Below are 19,021 nucleotides of genomic sequence, written 5' to 3'. Positions count from 1 at the left end.
GCAGCGGCGGGGACGCCCAGCGCCACCCTCCCAGCGCCGGCTCTCCTGCCCCGGCTGCTGGGCCCCGCTGCCGCCGGGCGGCCCTGCCGAGCCCCCGGCCCGTCCCCGGCCCGCCCCCGCCGCCTGGCTCCGCCTGGCCGCCGCCGGCCCCCGCCGCACTCGGGCGGAGCGTGGGGAGCCCGCGGCGCCGCCGCAGCCGGGCCGGGCCGCTCAGCGCTGCCGGGGCCAGCGGGGCCGGCCGCAGCTGCCGCCGGGATGACCCTCAAGTCGGGGCGCAGCGCCGACGGCGGCAGCATGAGGACGGCGCTCTCCGACCTCTACCTGGAGCACCTCCTGCAGAACCGGCCCAAGCCCGAGGTGAGCGGCCCGCTGCGCCCCCAGACCCCGCGGCTCCGCCTGCGCCCCGCTCCCGGCCCCATCCCCGTCGAGCCCCGGCAGGGAGCCCCGGCAGGGAGCCCCGGCAGGGAGCCCCGGCAGGGAGCCTCGGCAGGGAGCCCCGGCAGGGAGCCCCGGCAGGGAGCCCCGGCGTGCCCCGCTCCCCTGCGGGCCCTTAGCCCAGCGCTCTGCGCCCGGCTCAGGCCCCGCACGGGTCCCCGGAGGTGCCGCTCCATCCCGTCCCTCCCGCACACGCGGGGGACGCAGGGTCCCACAGGCAGAGAGCCCGCGCTGCGCATCCAGCCGCGGGCCCTGCGCGGGGCGGCGCTGGTCCCCAGCACCCCGGGAGCAGGGATGCTCGCGAGGACGCGGGTGCCTCCGGGGAATTGTCAGTCAGCATAGCCGGCAGGGCAGAAAAGCTGGATGCAGGCGAGCAAGGCTCCAGCATCCTGCCGCGGAAGAGATTGTGCTTGTTTTGCTGCAAAGTTGTAGCTGGTCTGAACTGGAACTGCCTGTCACATGAGCTGATTCAGCTGCTGAGCGACCTCCCGGTCCACGGCGTGGGCTGCAGGAGGGTGGGGGTCTCTTCCCCAAGGAAGGAGGATGCAAGCAGGCCCTCTCACGCCTGCCCCGGCACAGGGAGTGAGCCGATGGCCGCATGCACTGCACCTCCAACAGAAGGAGGGCAGGCTGCACCAGCCCTCTCGGTTCTGCTGGGTGGGCTCCTTCCTCACGTAGTGTTCTTTGGGGTAGCTTGGGTGCACCCAGGAGAGGGTCGGCAGTTGCCAGTGTTAAACATCAGGTGCTTTTCTCCTGGCAGAGATTTCCAGCTTTGAAAAGGCATCCTTGGTGACGCCATGACATAATGTGCCTGGGCTAAGGTTTCCTTGCAACTGTGGGGAGCCTCTGAGAGAGAGCAGAGAGGAAATTTCCCTGAAGTGCTGTCCTTGGCCCATCGTGTTGGACATTTAAACATGCAAAAGAGGCCTGGTCAGATCTGTCTCACACCAGTGGCTCATCTGCTTCTCATGATTCAACCCTGACAGGGTGCTTTGATAAAAACAGTAGGAAAAAAATAGTTAAAGCAAAGTGTCTGGACCAGGCAACTGCTGAGAGGAGCTCTCCCATCCCTCTGCCTGCCAGATCCAGACAGAGGGCCTGCCTAGCTGCAGACAGAGCAAGGATAAATTGTCAATAGCAGCAGAGCATGGAAGGTGTAGGAGCTCCCTACAGCTTCCAGGTGTTATGGTGTATTTATTTCAGCAGGGATAAAGGGAGAGATGGTGAACTGAGATCTGCATGAGGCCTTTTAAAAGGAGCTCTGTAATGCTGGCTTCCAGCAGTGCCCTGAGCCTGCCAGTCACAGATACCTGTCTCTGTGTCATGGGCATGCAGAGATGGTGCTGGCCCAGGTGGCTGTGGCCCCTCCATGGGACACCAGGACCAGCAACAATGTCACTTCTTGGGAAGGGTGCTGAGTCTGTCTGGCTGCTCCTGGTCTGGAGTCAAACAGGGGGACTGGGAGGTTTCTCTTCTGCATTTTCTCTGGCAGAGCTGTGTGCTGGGAAATGCTGTGCTGTGTTCCTCATGTGATGGCAGGGCATGCAAATCAAGGCAAGTGGAAGCCATGTTATTGCTAGAAAACAACCCCAGGCCTCTCCTCTTGAACCTCATCATGTGCCAGGAGATATCTTTGCTGTATCTCCTGACTGACAAGTACAGATTTACCAAAAAGGTGTGGGCTTTCTTTCCAGCTGTGCACCTGGCTGGCAGGATGACCTTGGTCTTGTCACTTTATCATGTGTGACTCAGTTCCCCAGCTGTAAAATGGGCAACAAACGTGACCTTTGGGAGTTTGGTGGAGAAAAGGAGAGTACTTCTGAGGAGAGCTGATCTTGAGGGTGCAGAGGGAGCACTGCACTTGCCTCTGGGCAGCAGTTCTCAGCATCCAACTGGCAGCAGCTTCAAGGCAGACTGAGGCCACATTCCCCAGGGACTGAATCCTGAATCAACCACAGGTAAAACTCAGTTGAAAGCTGAGCTAGAACCTCTGGCTTTGACTAATGAAGTGGGGAGGGCTGGTTCCAACTTTTTAATCCCAAATGTATTTTGCTGTGTTGCTGTGTGTCACAGCTACAGGGGAAAAGCTGTTTTGCAGGGCTTGTTCTGGAAGCTGGGATGGAATGGCAGGGCAGCTCCTCCTTCTGTTCAGTGTTGTGGTTTCACTGGCTGTCCCTTGGAGGTTACCAGCTTCACAAACACATCTGGAAGGCTGCATCAGCCTTTTCTGGTGGGAAGGTGGTGCCTCAGCAAAACTGACTGTGCTCCCTTGAAAATCTGGCCCATCTCCATTGCAGCACTCTGTGGTCTGGAGTCAGTGTGAGGGCACACAGAGCTGGCAGCACCTTCTGGCTGCCATGACCATTTTGTATCCTTCCTATTTCTCTTTTCCTCTTCCCACAGAGACCTGTTGGTGTTGCTGGGCCTTTTCCTGATGTCAGCAATGTAATCCTTTTTGGTTGAAATGTTTATTAGTTTGATTCTTGTTTTTAAACCTCAGTCATATTGCTAGAAGGGGTTTTAGGTGAGATTGTTCCTGTGGCTGTGCAGGCAGACTTGAGAAGTCAGTAGCCCTGGCAGAAAGAATTACTTCTAAATGTCTACGTGGCTGTAGCTCCCCAGCTTGCTGAAGCAGCCTTAAAGCAGCTCACAAGATCAGTTTTTTGCTACTTTGCATTTTTTCACATTGCTGTGTTTTTGAAGCTGTACAAGACTGAAATGGACAGATCCTGGATGGGGAGGGAGGCAAGGCTGGAAGCACTGGAGGGTGGCAGGAGATATTGCTGCGTCAGGACACCTCTGCACCAAGCAGTGCCCCAACCTCCCTGCATGCACCCATGGCAATTATAATGTGAGGGGTCATGATTCGTGGAGGGAGCTGGGATTTTGTTCCTCACAGTGTGAGAAGAGCATGTCTTCCTGCCAGCCAAGAGTGCAATCCCAGGGAAACCTGGCTCCAGGATTCCTTCTTGCATCCAAGCTGCTGTACTTTGGGGGCCCTGCTTGGCAAATCCAGCGGTACTTTCCTTCACATACTGACCAGGCAACCCTGTTTTTCTAAGGCTACCTGATACTGAAGTGTCCTGGTTGGAGCAGCAAGGAGAGCCCAGGAACCAAATCTCTGAACGTGCCCTTTGCACTGTAGTGCTGCTTTCCTCAAGTGCTGCTTCAGCCTCCTGCAAACAAGCTGCCCAGTTAATGTTTGATTTGCCCATGGCGTGCAGCCTGGTGGAGCCAGCACAGCAGCAGACAGTGCTGACCCCACTGGGGAACAGGATGCCAAGTCACATTCCCTGTTTGTAAACACTGCCCAAAGAACTGGTGCATTCCCTCTGCCCTGGGATATGGGGCAGAAATCTGGGCACTTGAGGGAAATGCAGATGGGGGTTGTGGGGCAGCTCTGACCCAGGGAGCTGGTGGCTCTTGTGTGCATTGCCAGTGCAGGATTTGTGCAGGAGGATTTGTACCCTTGTCAGCCAGCTGCAAGGCACACAGGGCTGCTGGGTACTGGGCTGTCCAGCAGCCCTGTTGCACAGCTCAGCCCCCCAACCTCCTTGCCCCACATCTGCCCCAGCACGGGCCCTGGCAGTGACAGAGCCGGGGCTGTGCACAGCTGGCAGTGGCTGGTGGCCATGAGCTGGCTCTCAGCAGCACTCACAGATGTTTCCTGTGGAGCAGTGCACAAGGAGCAGAGTCTGGCCAGTCACCAGTGTGACTTGAAAGGCTCTTGAGGTCACAGACTATGCTGGGCCAAGCCAGCCATGAGTGTGGCAGCTGCCAGGAGTGCAAGGCAATCTGGCCAGCCAGCTCATGTGCATGGGGCATGAGAGCCACACACGTCTCCTGTTTCTGGGTGACAACGTCAGGGCTGAACCTGCCACCCCTAGGGTCCTGGTTGTCCTCATGAACTAGGCATCTTCCCATCCCCATCCACTGGCTGCCCAGTGCCATCAGCAAAAAAGCCCACACCATCCCAGCATGGCTCTGGTTTTGGAAGACCCTTCTGCATTCAGTTGCCATCAAGTGACTGGTGGCCATCCCCAGGCACAGCAGCCAGTCTCTGGTGACAGATCTTGTTTTCCAGGAGTCACCAGGGTGACACTGGTGCTGTGTCAGCATCGAGGGCTGGGTGTTTTTTCCAGCTCTCAGCAAAAAGCAAAGGTCGAGGCCAGGAGGCTCAGCTGATGGGGATGGTGAGGATGGGAACTCCCAGTCCCTGGAGCAAACTGTGCTGTCCTGGGTCATCTGGCTCTGCTGAGCCTAGAGGTTTGAAGCCAGGAACTGCATGGTCTAAGACTTTCCCAAGGCATGACCAAGATAGGTATGATCTGTGCTGACTCCAGTCACCTCATGGGCACTTTGGCCTCAGGTCAGGCTGGAGAAGGTCCTTGTCCTCCTACTCCTCCTTGCACCTGCTGGTTTGGCAGAGGGGGACAGCTGACAGAGAGGTGTGGGACAGCTCTAGGCACGCACACTGCTGGATCTGTTCCTCTGCTCTGCACATGGTGTGGTAGCATCATGCCCTGTTGGGCTGGCAAGCCAGGCTGGGAGGATGGATACAAGCTGTTCTTCCTTTCACCCTGCAAGTCCATGGCCTGGCTGCTGTTCTGGGCTGGTATTCATTCAGTCTTCTTCTCCATGTTTAAGCCATTGGCAGCTGGAGCCCACATGGTTGCCTTTTGGTTGGTTGCCACTTCTGGAAGTAATTGGCTTAAAAATAAATCACTGCATGATGGGCCCACAGCTCCCTGAGCCCTTCTCTCCCTGGCCTAGCCCCACAGTGCCTTTTCTGGGAGCTGTGACAGTGACTGTGCCTGCTCTGTCCCTCTCTGCCAGCACCTTTCCTTCTAGCCTTAGTCCTGACTCCGCTGCCCCTTTCTTTGGCTCCCTCCCTGCTTTCTGCCACTGCACAGAGCTGGATCACTGTGCAGCCAGCAGCATTCCAGCACATCCCTACCAAAGCTCATATTATTGTGATTTGGTGCCATGGCTGCAGCCCAGGAGCAGGTGCTCTTCACTGGCCTGACCAGATCTGCCTCCCCACCTGGCAGTGTGGGGCTGCAACTTCTCCTCTGCTCCAGGTCAGGGGTCAGGGGTGGGTGAGACTGAGCTGGGGCAGGGGGGTCAGGCTGATATTTCCCAGCTCATGGACCTTCTGGCATGGAGCTTCTGGCCCTGGTGCTCAGTTGACAAGTCAGGCTGTGGTGGGGAGAGGTGTTGGGTCTGCCTGTCTGGGCACTGCCATGTTACTGATGCAGGACTGAAGCTGATGAGAGCTTTGCTGGGTGTCCCTGCAGTTTTGCTGGCTGTGCCTCTCAGCTCAGGCACTGCTGGGAGGGAGGGTGCAGGCTGCAAACTGGGCAGTAAAGCCAGGAGTCTGGTGTGGAGTGGGACAGCCAGGAGGGTTTGTTTTGCATCCTGGGCTGGTGTGGGAATTTGTGCCAACAGGGCAGGCAGAGGCTGCAGATCGAAGCTGGTCTGGGTTTTGCTAAGCTGGTCTGGGTTTTGCTGGGCTAGCACTGATCTGGGAGAGGCTTGAGGAAAGTCCACTGCACTTGGGGACAAACAGGCACATTTGTGAGCTGTGTGGAGACATTGCCCAGTGTGTCTGAGGGATTTAACAGAACTGTGTCAGGCTTTTGTTGGGCTGTGAGGGAAAAGCTTACCAGGCAGGATGGATTTGGAGGTCTTTGTGTGGGACCCCAAGCACTCTCTGTCAGCCCTGGTGCCAGCACATTCTATAAATCAAGAACAGAGGTTTCCTCAGGACTGAAAGCCTGTGTCTGGCTTCCCAGTGCAAACCAGCATGAAAGGACATGGAGCTGGGAGCTGGGAAGGGGAATGGGATATTTCTGGCTGTCTTGGGAGCACTGCCTTCAGTGCCTGAATGTTGTGTACATGGCACTGCACCGTGTCAGTTGTCCACTGATGTAGGTCAGGAAAGGTTGAACTTGCAAACAGAGCTAGAGCAAAGCCTGGCTCCAGTTCTCAGGGCTGAGTCCCAAACTGTTCTGTTCACTTGGTGGACAAGCCCTGGGCTTTATGCTCTGCAACAAGCTACCTGTGAGCCAAGTGCTGCTGCGACACACAAGGAGTGTTTGTGACTCTGCTTCAGAAGTTCAGCTGTGAACTCTTTTGGCTTCTTCTACCTCTAGCTTTTCCAAATTTTTCTTACCTCCTGTATTTCCCACCTGGAAAACTGCAGATTAAACCCACATCCACATCTCCAAGGCTCAAGTTCTTCTGCTCCTTTTCTTTTCTTGCCCTTAGTGTCTTCTCCTCCACTGTGCTCCACCTGCGGCACAGGCACCTTAACAGGTTTGAGTAGCTGAGCCCCAGAGCAGGGATCCAGCATTCCCAGGTGGAGCCCCTAAACCGTGGTCTCTGTTTTGCCCCGACAGGCCATGACTCAGTCCCCAAACACCCTGACTGAGGACATTTACACCAACGGCTCAGCGACCCTGGGCAGCCCCTCGCACAGCAGCGGCCGCGAGGTGCGCAAGATCCGCCTCGTGCAGTTTGAGAAGGTCACCGAGGAGCCCATGGTGAGAGCTGGCAAGGCCCCAAAGCTGGATGGCACGCGGGGGTGGAGGGGCAGCTTGAGCTGAGCCGGCAGGCTGGCCTTGAGGGAAACAGGTCACTGGAGATCTCAGCCATGGGAAGAAGGTGCCGGACTCGGCCTTCTGTCCGGGGACCCGAAGCGAGCCCCGCAAAGGGTGGTGATGCTTGTGCCAAGAGGAGCTGCAGCAGCCTGAGTTGGCCTAGCAGGGTCTTCCCCCCCAGCCACTGCACAGCCCAATGTGGACATGGGCCTGGAGAGGACTTTGTTAGGGCAGGAGAGTTCTCCTCTGCAGTGAGCAGTCATGGATTTTCCTGTCTTCCAGGGAATCACGCTGAAGCAAAATGACAAGCAGAGCTGCATGGTGGCCAGGATCTTCCATGGGGGCATGATTCACAGACAAGGTAACAAGGCCTTTGGAGAAGTGGTGCATGGGGTGCACGTCTGCAGGTGGTTTCTTCCCATGCAGTAGTAATGCAGGTCCTCAGCACTGCTGGCTTTCCCCTGTGACATGGACATCTGTGCCTGTTCCTCCCCTAGGGATGTGTCAGGAGCTTGGGACTCGCTGGTCTCTCTGCATGGTTGTCATGTTAAAACACTGGAGGCTTTAGGGATAAATAAAGGGTTGGGGGAAGGGCTCTCCCAAAAAGGAACTGGAGATCATCTGTCTCTGTCTTGTGATGGGGTCACTGTAAGAAGAGATGGATCATACCCCAGGGACTGTGGGGGAAGCTCTTCCCATTCCTAAAGTGCACAGGTGGGACAGGCATCCTGTAGATTGGCTCTGCAGACCAAAAGAAGATGCCAAAAGAAATAAATAGGTGCTATTTTCTGGTTTTGGGTCTTGCCAAGGAGGCGTGGATACGAGATGTTCTCTGCTTAGAAGAGGCTGCTTTTCCAGCCTTGGATCCAAGTGGGAAGTCTGTTCTTACCACTGCCAAAATAAGACAGGAGCCATTCCAATAACATGGAGCCTGATTTTTAGTAGTATATCTGAGGCTGTAATCTGCCTGGGTGTATAAACTGAAAACACACAAAGTCAGGAATGCTTGTGTTAAGGGCCCTCTAAGGAGGTTGTGATTGGCTTCAGGTGAGGTCCTTGGGTTTGAAATGCTGATGCAGGTGCTTTGACCAGTCCAGAGCACTTTGCACACAGTGGAAAGCAGCCTGATGACCTTCGGACTGGCTAGGTGTGTGTGTTGGGTGGAGGGGGAAGAACTCATTCCCCTCGTGCTTTCCTGCCATGTGCTGAGGTGACATGTGTGGTTCCAGAAGCACTGCCAGGCAAACACTGCAGTGTCCTGGCCCTGGAGGCAGATGGAGCTGTGTGAATTGGGTTTGGCGAGCAGCTCTTGTCCCTTTTCTACATGTTCGTGTTTCTCACATTGCTGGCAGGCTCCCTTCACGTGGGTGATGAAATCATAGAAATCAATGGGCAGAGTGCGAGCAACCACTCAGTTGACCAGCTGCAGAAGATGCTGGTAGGTATCTGTGTGTGTCAGGGCTGTTCCCTGGGAAGGACCCCTTTGCCCTGCATGCTGTGAGCATTCACCCCCTCCCACACACCAGAGCCAGCACACAGCTGCCTACATACCGTGGTGTGGTGTGGCAGAAACCATCCTGCATGCAGCCCCCTGTGCTTGCTGCTTGTTTCTGGCCTCCTGGAGCAGCACTGAAGGCTGTTGACTGGGTCCCTGACATGTGCTGATCCTGTGTGGGGCTTGGAAACCACCTCTGTTTGCCAAGGCTGCTGTGCAGCTCCAGCCCTGGATGGACTGCTCTTGCAGACCTGAGCCATACGTGCATGTCATGTTGGTGCCATTTGCCTGTTGCTGAGGTCATGGTGATCCTGCCAGGCCCTTGCCAGAGACAGCTTTGGACAGAGCCTCAGAGCTGCCTTGGGTTCATACGTTGATGATCCTGACCTATGCCCAGCATATGACACCTTGTTGGAGGGAGGTGGTGCTGTTGCTGAGAACCCCCACCAGCAGCCTAAAGCAGGAGGCATGGCCTTGCCAAAGTGCCACAGGATGTCCCTGCTCCAGACCGCAGGACCAAGGAGGTTCTTTGTTTTTGCCTCCTGAGAAGACTGGTTGGCCCAGGAGGCTCCTGCAAGCCTCCACATGTGGTTGTCCCACGGGACCATGTGGGTGTTGTGATATGTGTGAGGCAACAGCGCACTGGCAGGCAAGAGAGTGCTGTGCTCTAATGTCACCAGGAGGGCCAGAGCAAAAGGCCAACATGGAGGGAACGCGGAAGAGTCAGCCTCTCCTCCCAGGCTCCTCTCATGGAGACCTGATGCAGGTCTCTATGTTCATTCTGGTGGTGCTTAGCATTGCCCACAGCCAGACCCTTGTAGGGGTGCTGGTGTCCCCCATGGGAATGGGACAAGTGTGGCAAAGCCAAGCACAGCTATTTCTGACCAGGCTCCGGTGTCCTCCAGCACCACAGCACAGTGGAGTGCTCAGGAGCCCTGCCTTTGCAGGTCCTGGCACTCAGCACCTCCCTGCACAGGTTTCTGCTGTTGAGCTGCCTCCAGACACCACCTCCTCCAACTCTTCTTTCTCCCCTTTGTTCACTAGAAAGAAACCAAGGGGATGGTCTCATTAAAAGTCATTCCCAACCAGCAAAGCCGCCTCCCTGCTCTCCAGGTAAGTGCAGCCTCTGGACCCATGGGCAGTGCTGGGACATGGCTGTGGGGCAGGGTGGGACCATAGCAAATCATGCAGGACATGCTGGGAAGAAAGCTGTGCTCAGCCAGGGGTGTCAGGGCAAGAGGGTGCCTGCCTTGTCTGAGCTGCTGGAGGGGTCTGTCCTATGCTTACATCCCTGCAAACAACCATGTGTTGGGCCTGTGTGGATGTATTCACTCAAAGTGTGTGTAGGAACACGGGGCTGGGATGGCTGAGCAACCAGTGGTGTCTGGGGGTGGGAAAGCAGCGGCAGGTGCACACCAGGGAGCACGTGAGGGTCTCCTCCAGAGCCATGAGTTTGTGTGACCAGGGCAGCTCCTGGCTCTGTGGTCCCTGCTGTCACCAAGTCCGGGTGCAGCAGCCCCAGCAAGGGTGACGTCGGTCCGGATGGCGCCGTGCACAGCGTGGGAGGAAGGAAGCAGTGGGGGAAGGAAGGCAGTTCCTTGCACCTGCTGTCACTGCCAGGGTGGGGGGGCCATGCTGTGTCACCAGGGGATGACACCTGCATGGCTTTGCCTTTGAAGTCCTGCTGGGGCTGAAATAGAACAGTGGGGAGGGCTGTGTTCTCTGCCAAGACTTCAGGGCTTTGTAGCTGGGTTGCTGTCTTGTCCGTGTGCAGGAGCCAACCCCAGTGCAGCCCCTTATCATGGACAGGCAGGGGAGGGAGAGGAGTTCAGAGGCAGAGGGTGGGGGCTGGATGGTGCTGGGATGGGCTGAGGGAGCACACATCATTCTTTACCCAGAGAAGCTGAAGTTCTGAATGTGGTGGCAGGTGTTGGTGGCTGTTTCTTCCTCAGTTTATGCTGTCCCCAGTCCTGCTCAACCAGCTTTGCATGTGTGTTTATTAAACACTGGCCCTGTCTGTCCTTCCCTGCTGTCAGTCTGCCCTCTGTGTCCTGACCCAGCCAGCTCCAGTTGGCCAACTCTGTGCCAGGGGAAAATCTACCCCAGAGGAAAAGAATGCACTTGCTGGTTCACCTGAGGCTGGGAAAAACACAGGGACAAACTCCTTCCCAGCAACAGTTGTACTGCACCTGTTGTGCCCAGGGCAGTGGTGCTGTCTGCTCCCCAGAGCCACAGCTTCTTGTGTCTGTGTTTGTTGCAGTACCACCACCAAGAGTGGAGTGTTTGGATCCCTGTGATCACCTTTATTTCAGTGCCTGGCAGGCAGGATGGTGGAGATGCTGCCATCGTGATTTTCCCCTGCCCAGGCTCACAAGGTCGAGTGTCTCTTGGAGCCGGTCTGCTTGGGAGTGTCTTAATGAGAGGAAGCACAGAGCATTCAAGGCTCTTGAGGACCCCTCCAGCATATTCCCTGACTTTTAAAGACCAAGACTTCTCATGCTGGAGCTTGCTCAGCAACTGAGTGTCTGGCCCCAGAGAGGGGCTGGCAGCAGGCAGGCAAAGAGCCCTGTGCAGCTGTGGGTGATGTGTGAAGCTGTCTGATGCCAGCTCTTAACTGGTGTAGGGGGTTCTTCCCCAAATATCCTGGCTTGGGACACCAGTGCTGCAGGAGCAGAGAGCTCTGGGCAGGTGCCTGGGCAGTGCCTGCCATGTATCCTTGTGTTTGTGCTTCCTGGTGCCAGAGAGTGCTCTCAAAGCAAGCAGTAGTCCTCATCCTGAAAGGAGATTCCACTCTTTCTGTTTTTCCTAATTTCTTTTTCTTGTGAGCGCCCTCATGTCACAGCTTGATCCATATGGTCTTTTCTGGCAGTGAAAGGGAGCCATGTTTGTGTCCTGATGGCTCTGTGCCTGCAGCAGCACAGCTGAGGGAAACGGTTTTAATGTGGAACAAGGGCAGCATGCTCTACCCTGCCGAGGGAGGATGAGTTTCCAGGCCTTGCCTATCTCATCTGAGGACAGGACAGGCGTCACCCCATGTGAAACTCTTTTCCCTCTTGCTCCATACTGTGTTTCTGGGGTAACTAACATGCTAGGGTCTTGCTCAGCACTCCCTAAACTCTGCTTTTCACTCCTGATGCTCTACACTCTGCCTGGCTTTGCCTACGCTCTAGTCCTAACAGGGTCCTGCTGGGAGTAGGTGCTGAGGACTCTCTCCCAAGGAGCTGAGCAAGCAGAAGGGACAGGGAAAACAAACTTCCTCACACCTTCTTGGTCCCCAGGGCTTCCCCAGCCTCAGAAGGCTACACAGTGGCCTGGGAAGCTTCATAGCAGCAGCTCGTTTCCAGTTGCAGCTGTGATGAATTTTGGAAGATACAAAAGGGACCAGCATAGACCAAGGCAGGAATGGATACAGCACTGCAGCCTTGGCTCCCCAGAGGCCTTGTGCCAGGCAGGGATTGCCCAGTTGTGGGGAAAGGCAGCACAGAGCAGCTGAGATTGAGCCATGACCTTCCCTGTTACATCACCTCTGTGCTCACCCCACTGCAGAGCCCAGTTGTGCACCATGTTGGTGGGACTCCTCTGTGGCTGGCCCAGCTCAGCAGCACTGTGCAGCACCCAGGGCACTGCAGGGAGGCTCCATGGCAGGGTTTGAACACCACCTGTGGGTGTGGGGGTGCCTAGAGGCAGCAGCCCTGTCACCAGCTCCCAGTAAGGCCAAGATGCCCTCATCCACTCACCACCACATCTCACTACAATTCCATGCCTAAGACTTTGCCCTAAGCTTTGTGCATCTCCTTTCTCCCCACACAGCCTTGTGGGGCCTGGAAAGGAGCAGGGGCTTTGTGCCTGGAGCCATCTCTGCAGTCACTGCCTGGGAGTGCAGTGTGGGGACCAAGCACAGCCACCCTGCATGGCCAGGCTGACTCTGGTCTCCTCTCTCTTTTGCAGATGTTCATGAGGGCACAGTTTGACTACGACCCCAAGAAAGACAACCTGATCCCCTGCAAGGAAGCAGGGCTGAAGTTTCAGATTGGAGATGTGATTCAGATCATAAACAAGGACGACAGCAACTGGTGGCAGGGCCGGGTGGAGGGCTCCTGCACCGAGTCAGCAGGACTCATCCCTTCTCCAGAGCTGCAGGAGTGGTAGGTCCCTGCATTTGCCCAGAAGGGCTGGATCTGGGAGTGGAGGCTGGAGCAGTGACCATGTGATGTCAGGAATTTGTGTTGGGTAACACCAGTGTCACTGCTGGGACAAGGACGAAAATGTCCCCTTCATGTGCTGCAGGGTGAGCCTTTGCCTGTCCCAGCAGCCAACCTGTTTCTCTTGCATGTCTGAGGGACAGTCCTGCTGCTGTCCCAGGGCTTGGGGTGACAGCTGGGCCATGGGGGTGTCCTGCTCTCTTGGCAGGCGTGTGGCGAGCGTCACCCAGCCCAGCCAGAGCGAATCCCCGAGCTGCAGCCCCTTTGGGAAGAAGAAGAAGTGCAAAGATAAATACCTGGCCAAGCACAGCTCAAGTAAGTGTGAGCAGGGCAGTGGGCTCAATCCCAGCCCTGGCCACCCCCTTTCCTTTGGGCAGGGCTGGCTCTGTCCTCCACAGGAGTCAACCAAACAGCCCAGCTGTGTCAGCAGTGGAATCTCAGGATACCCCACAGCTGTCAGCTTTTTTTGAGTCTCTTCTGCAGTCTTCATGTTCCTCATGTGGCCACAGCTGTGTCCCCATGTAGAGCATGAGGCCAGGGCTGACTCAGCACTGAGCTCTCCCTTGGTGACAATCCCTTACACTCCTGGCCCTGTGAGCTCAGGCTCCCCAGCCAAAAACCCCACAGGGAGGCAGTGGCAGTGCTGCTGCTCAGCAGTCAGGGAGCAGCCTGAACTGCTCCCCCAGCTGCCAAGGCCTGTCCCTGGTGGGGCAGAGAGCTGCCCCCTATGCTAAACTGAGCCAAGAGCTGGCAAAGGTGGGTGCCCAGGGACTGCTGGCTCCTGGCCCAGCCTGCAGCTCCAACCAGCAACAAACAAGGCTGTAAATCACAGCAACAACCTCCCTGCAGCATCTTGCTGCCTCCACCCGAGCTCCCAGGTCCTACTGTCCTGAGCAGAATTACTGAGCAAAAGCAATGGCTTCCCTGGCTTCTTTGGCAACTCCCCAGCAGCCACTCTGCCCCTCACATGCTGCTTGCTGTTGGTGCTGCTCTTTTTCCCAAGCTGCCAAAGGTGGATGAGCTCCCAGCCCAGTCCTGACCACTGCTGTCCATTTGACCTGGCTTTGCTCTGACACACGAACTTGGGTCATGCTGGTGTGGCCAAGCCAGTTCTGACCCCTCCATGTCTCTTTTCTCCTCCACCTCAGTTTTTGACCAGCTGGATGTTGTTTCCTACGAGGAGGTGGTGAGGCTGCCTGCCTTCAAGAGGAAGACTCTGGTGCTCATTGGTAGGTCCTGTCCCAGGCATACTCTGCAGCACAGGGGCTGTGTAGGGGACCCAGGACTGCACAGGGGCTGGGGCAGCATAGCCTTCAAGACCTAGTAAGGTCTGAGGAGCATTTCTTCAGCCTGCAGCAGTCACCCCATACATAGGCTGACCCCTCCATGCAGCATGCATGATCTGGCATCTGCTGCAATGCTGGGGAAGAGTTAATTCAGGCGTTTGCAACTCCTGAGGATCTTCATGGAAACTCTCTATTAAAAGCAGCTCTGCAGTTGCATCAAAGCAAGCACTCCCACTCTGTGGGGACTGAGCACTTGGTGGTGGATTCCACAGGCATGGGCAGGACCCGGTCCAGCCAGGCTGGTTGCTCTGCAGGCAGTCCTGTCTCCAGCTGGGGCTGGAGATGAGCATCCCCAGGGCATGAAGAGCCTCTGCCAGAGCTGGAAGACACCACAGACCAGCCCAGAAAGCACATCTTGGGCAGGGCCCAGGCCAAGCTCTGCACTTTTTCTCAGATCCAGAGCTGTAGAGGGGCCCCAGAATCTCCCACCAGGCTGCTCTGAGCCCAGCTCCAGCATCCATCTCTCTCTCTCTCTCTCTCTCTAGGAGCCAGTGGTGTGGGCCGTAGCCACATCAAGAATGCTCTGCTCAGCAACAACCCAGACAAGTTCATGTACCCACCCCCATGTAAGTACCAGCACAGGATGCATTTCCTCTCACCTCTTTGATCCAGGGCCTTCTGACAGCAGGCGGGAGGTGGGGAGATGTTCCTCCAGCACCACCAAGCCCCTGAAGTCAGGTCCCCACATGCAAGGCCTCCCTGCCTGCAGTTTCTCATGGACCCACCTTTACCCACAGAGGCTGCAGGGCTGCTGCTCCCCAGTGCCTGTCCCCAGCTGGCTGAGGTCCCTACTGATCCAAAGCAGGAAGCAGTTAGCAGGGGATTGTACAGCCTGGTCTTGATGCCTGCTCCACTCTGTTCCCCCCTCCTTCTGGGTGCACTCACCCTCTGTCTCCCTCCCCAGACACCACACGCCCCCAGAAGAAGAATGAGGTGGATGGGAAGGACTATTACTTTGTCTCCACCGAGGAGATGACCCGGGACATCTCAGCCAATGAGTTCTTGGAGTTTGGAAGCTACCAGGGAAACATGTTTGGCACCAAGTTTGAAACAGTGCACAAGATCCACCAGCAGGACAAAGTTGCTATTTTGGACATCGAGCCCCAGGTAGGGAGCAGAGGAAGGGGTGGGTGGACAGAGGCTGCCACAGATTGCATTACCTGGGTGCTGGCTGTGACTGTGTGTGACTGTCCCTGCCTTCTCTTCCTAAAGGAAAAAGCCAGCAAGCCCTGGGGTGGCATTTCCATTCCCAAGGCATGGGTACAGTGAGGGTGTTCTCTGTCCCAGCACACACCTGGCTGTGGCACCAAGGCCACGGCCAGGCTGCTGTGGGAACGGGTTGCAGGGATCCTTTTCCAAGAGTCCACCCAGTGAGCTCATGTCCCCAAAGAGGGGACATGTCTCCTTTAGCCCCCAGTGCACCACAGTCCCAGCCTGGGGGAGGCCCACACTCTGGTGACTGCAGCCCTCTCTCCACAGACCCTCAAGATCGTCCGCACGGCCGAGCTCTCCCCGTTCATAGTGTTCATTGCCCCGACAGACAGGGCAGAGGAGGTGAGTGCCACGCTGTCCCCTCCTGTCCCCCTCTGGATGGGCTTCTTGGGCCATGGCAGCACCTGCTGCAGCAACCCAGGGCTCCCCATCAGTGGATTTCTGTCTGCTTGGCTTTTGGCCAAAGTCAGCCCAGACCTGCACTGCCCATTCCTGCAGCTGTAGACTCGGCAGCCCTCATCCCACAGCACAATCCCGGCAGGGAGCACAGCCCAGCAGTGGGGCAGGAGCTTCACCCTGCCATCAGCTATGCAAATAGACACACAAACAAGAGCTCCTTTCATTCTTTGCCTCATTAGGATGCTGATCCCTTTAACGTGAGGATGAAAGCAGCACTGATAGCGCAGTTAACTCATTCAGTGCCAAGGCTCAGGCTGGCAGCCACAGGCTATCACTTCCCAGGAGGCCCCCTGGATGCAGGGATGTTGCTTACCCTGCCCTACACCACAGCTTGGCATGGAGGTGGGAAGAGAGGCCAAAAAGAAAACCCAGAGCTGTGCTCCTCCTGGATTCAATGGCCACAAGGCCACCTCTTCCAGCCTGTTGTGTTTGTAAAGCTCAGGCTACAGAGAGTGTGTGGAGGGGATATTTACGCAACCTTCTGAGCAAGTGTTGTGCAGGTATTTAGAGGAACATTAAGTGCCTGATGCAGCAGGCTGGGGAGGGGAAAAGGGGACAGATCTCAGAACAGAAAGGGCCACTCTGTCACCCATCCAGAGAGGAATCACATCGTGCTGCAGTGGGCAGGGCCAGCCCGGCTGCCAGGCACTAAATATAACCCTGCAGCTCGGCTCACTGAGGAGAGGGATGCGGCAGAGTTAATGTGACCCCGCAGAGCTCACATGAGCAAAGGCTGCTGCTTGCCCTCCCTCCCCTCTCCACCCCCAACAGCTGCTGGCTCCATCCACAATATAGGAAAAATTAATTTTGTAAGAATAGATGAATATTTTCAGTAACTCTTTCAAGATGAAGGTAGCTAAGCAGTATCTTTTTTTTTTTTTTTTTTTTTTTTTTTTTGCCCCTAGGGTAATAATTATATTTAAAGTTTGTCAGTGTTGAACTGAACACCTTAAAGACAGAAGACTGCTGTGCCCCGAGGGAGGGTGTGGTATTCCAAATATTACTGTGCCATCTGTAATGTTTTTAGTGCTGACCACTAAAGGTATCAGTATTGTGGTATATACCCAGGTGGTCTAACAAAAAAGAAGGGAAGGACATAAAGACTGGTCTGATTCAGGTCTATTAATATATATTTTATGTCTATTTCATCTATTAATAATAGATTTAATTATAGATATGAAAATCAATATAATCTAATAATACCCATTTAGGTCTATTTAGAACTGCACAGAGCAGAGCTCAGCAAGCACTGCACCCCAAGCTGTCCCTCCTCCCCAGGCACAGAAGCTGCCTGCCTTTCAACCTCCATTAGGGAAATACATGGAAATGGTCTGGACCTCAGTGCCAGGGGCAGAGCTGCCCAGGGATGCACCCCTGGGCTGTCCCTACAAGCTGGGCAGGAGGGAAGAAGCAGCTTTGCTTTTCCTATTGAAGTGCAGCACTAGAACCCCAGCTAAAAGCAGTGGGAGAGGCTGGTAAAGCTCTGCCAGGTCAGCCAGTGGGGAGGGAGCATCCTGCAGGCATCCCACCTCCAACCCAGCCTGGAGCTGGTGACATTGACATTGCCCACCAGAGCACTGAGGAGCCTGCTGCTTGTCAGCCTCCTCGCTGGGAGCTCACAGAGCATTTTAGAGGTAAATAGAGAGCCAGGAGCCCTGGTGTCCCTCTAGCAGCTAACCTGATGCTCCCAGCACCACACAAAGTCCAGCAGAAGCCCCAGACAGAAGCCCAGAGATCACACAACAGCTCCTGGCCCATCAGACAAGCTCTAAGGATTCACTGTGCTGCTGCTTCCCAAGCCCTGGAGCTGTTTTGGTGTTGGGAGGGTGGTTGCTGGTCGGGGTGGGCTGTGAAGTTCCTGTGCTGAGCACTGTGCTGTCCCTTGCAGTCGGAGGCTCTGCAGCAGCTCCGCAAGGACTCGGAGAGCATCCGGAGCCGCTACGCGCACTACTTCGACCTGTCCCTGGTCAACAACGGCGTGGAAGAGAGCCTGCAGCTGCTGCAGGAGGCCTTTGAGCAGGCCTGCAGCTCCCCACAGTGGGTGCCTGTCTCCTGGGTCTACTGACAGAGCACCAGCTGCTTCCCATCACCATCCTGCAGCCACTGGGAAACACCTCCTCAGCTTCCCCTGCCCCACACAGCCCAGCACAACTCCCCTCCTGCTGCTCCACGGACACACTCTCACAGGGTGCCCACAGCTCCTCTCCTGGGGGAACAAACACAAGGACAGAGGCTGCCCGGGGGTGAGCCACCTCTTGTGGCACTGCAGGGCAGGGCAGGGGCTACAGCAGAGCCCAGGTTAGCTCAGAGCACAGCTCCCTGCTCTCCCCGGGCAAGGGAAAGCACAGTCCTGCTGTAGCACCCAGCTGATCTTCCCTGCAGCAGTCCCAAGGGAAGTGGCAGAACAGGGGGCTTTTCCAGGCTGATGGCTCCTGACATGGCAGGAATGCACACAACTCAAAACAATTCCTGGAGTACACGAGGGTTCAAGTCTAGGTCTTAGGAGGCTTCTCCCAGACCGCAGCAGAGCTCCTCCATCCAAGGGGTTCCTCTCACAGACGGGGAAGATGAATGTGGCATGAGCATCCCCAGGCAGGCCTCACCCCATGTTCCCAGGCTGGAGTTTTCTCATTCACCCTGTGCAGCCATAGGTGTAAAAACTCAAGTGTATTGGAATTCTCACCGTGCAGCTTGGATTGTTACTGCCTGGCCAGAGAAACTGGGCAGCAGCTGAGCCAGTCCCACAGACCAAACCCCAGAGGGACTCTTCCATGGGTAAATTACATCAAGCCACAACTATCTGTTGCATGCAGTAGAAAAGTGTCTACAACGCTCATCCAGACATGTTTTCCAGTCTAGGGTGTCTCTCACACTGTATGCAAACATGAAAGCCATGCTCACCCCAGGGTTTGTACTGACTCACAAGCCCCACACCACCATGTCTGGGAAGTACCACCACATCCACCATGTAGGTGAAAAATCTCATTTGTGTTCAGTCAGCTATAGGGGCAAGGGGAAGGTGGTAAAAAGTCTTGTGCAATTTTTTTTTAAGGATGCCAAAAATAAAAATCTATGTGCAATAGGGACCTTTGTTCTGATCCACTGCAGGGAAACAATGAGCAGCAATAAATGTGTGCTGAAACATTGCCATGGCTGATGTTTTACCTCTCAGGCTGGGCACTGGCAAAGCAATGACAAAGGCTCATTAACATGACCATTTCTTTGCCCCAGCAGCTTCTTCAGGAGAGGAGGAGAGGCTGGGTATGTGAT

At 55.9% G+C, this 19,021-nt stretch overlaps 1 protein-coding gene across 1 annotated transcript; it reads left to right on the top strand.

The window, feature by feature from the left end:
- Nucleotides 1–180: 180 nt before the first annotated feature.
- Nucleotides 181–18,897, top strand: MPP1 (MAGUK p55 scaffold protein 1). The gene is made up of 12 exons (XM_059858938.1): nucleotides 181–357; nucleotides 6,837–6,980; nucleotides 7,320–7,398; nucleotides 8,390–8,475; nucleotides 9,577–9,645; nucleotides 12,481–12,677; nucleotides 12,943–13,049; nucleotides 13,883–13,963; nucleotides 14,566–14,646; nucleotides 14,985–15,187; nucleotides 15,560–15,634; nucleotides 17,640–18,897. Exons 1-12 carry the CDS (start codon nucleotides 256–258, stop codon nucleotides 17,814–17,816), a joined length of 1,401 nt encoding a protein of 466 aa, XP_059714921.1. The 5' UTR covers nucleotides 181–255; the 3' UTR covers nucleotides 17,817–18,897.
- The last annotated feature ends 124 nt before the right edge of the window (nucleotides 18,898–19,021 follow it).

This window comes from Haemorhous mexicanus, chromosome 14, assembly GCF_027477595.1.
Source record: "Haemorhous mexicanus isolate bHaeMex1 chromosome 14, bHaeMex1.pri, whole genome shotgun sequence".
In the NCBI taxonomy this organism is placed as follows: domain Eukaryota; kingdom Metazoa; phylum Chordata; class Aves; order Passeriformes; family Fringillidae; genus Haemorhous; species Haemorhous mexicanus.
This window is presented reverse-complemented; position numbering and strand designations above follow the sequence as displayed.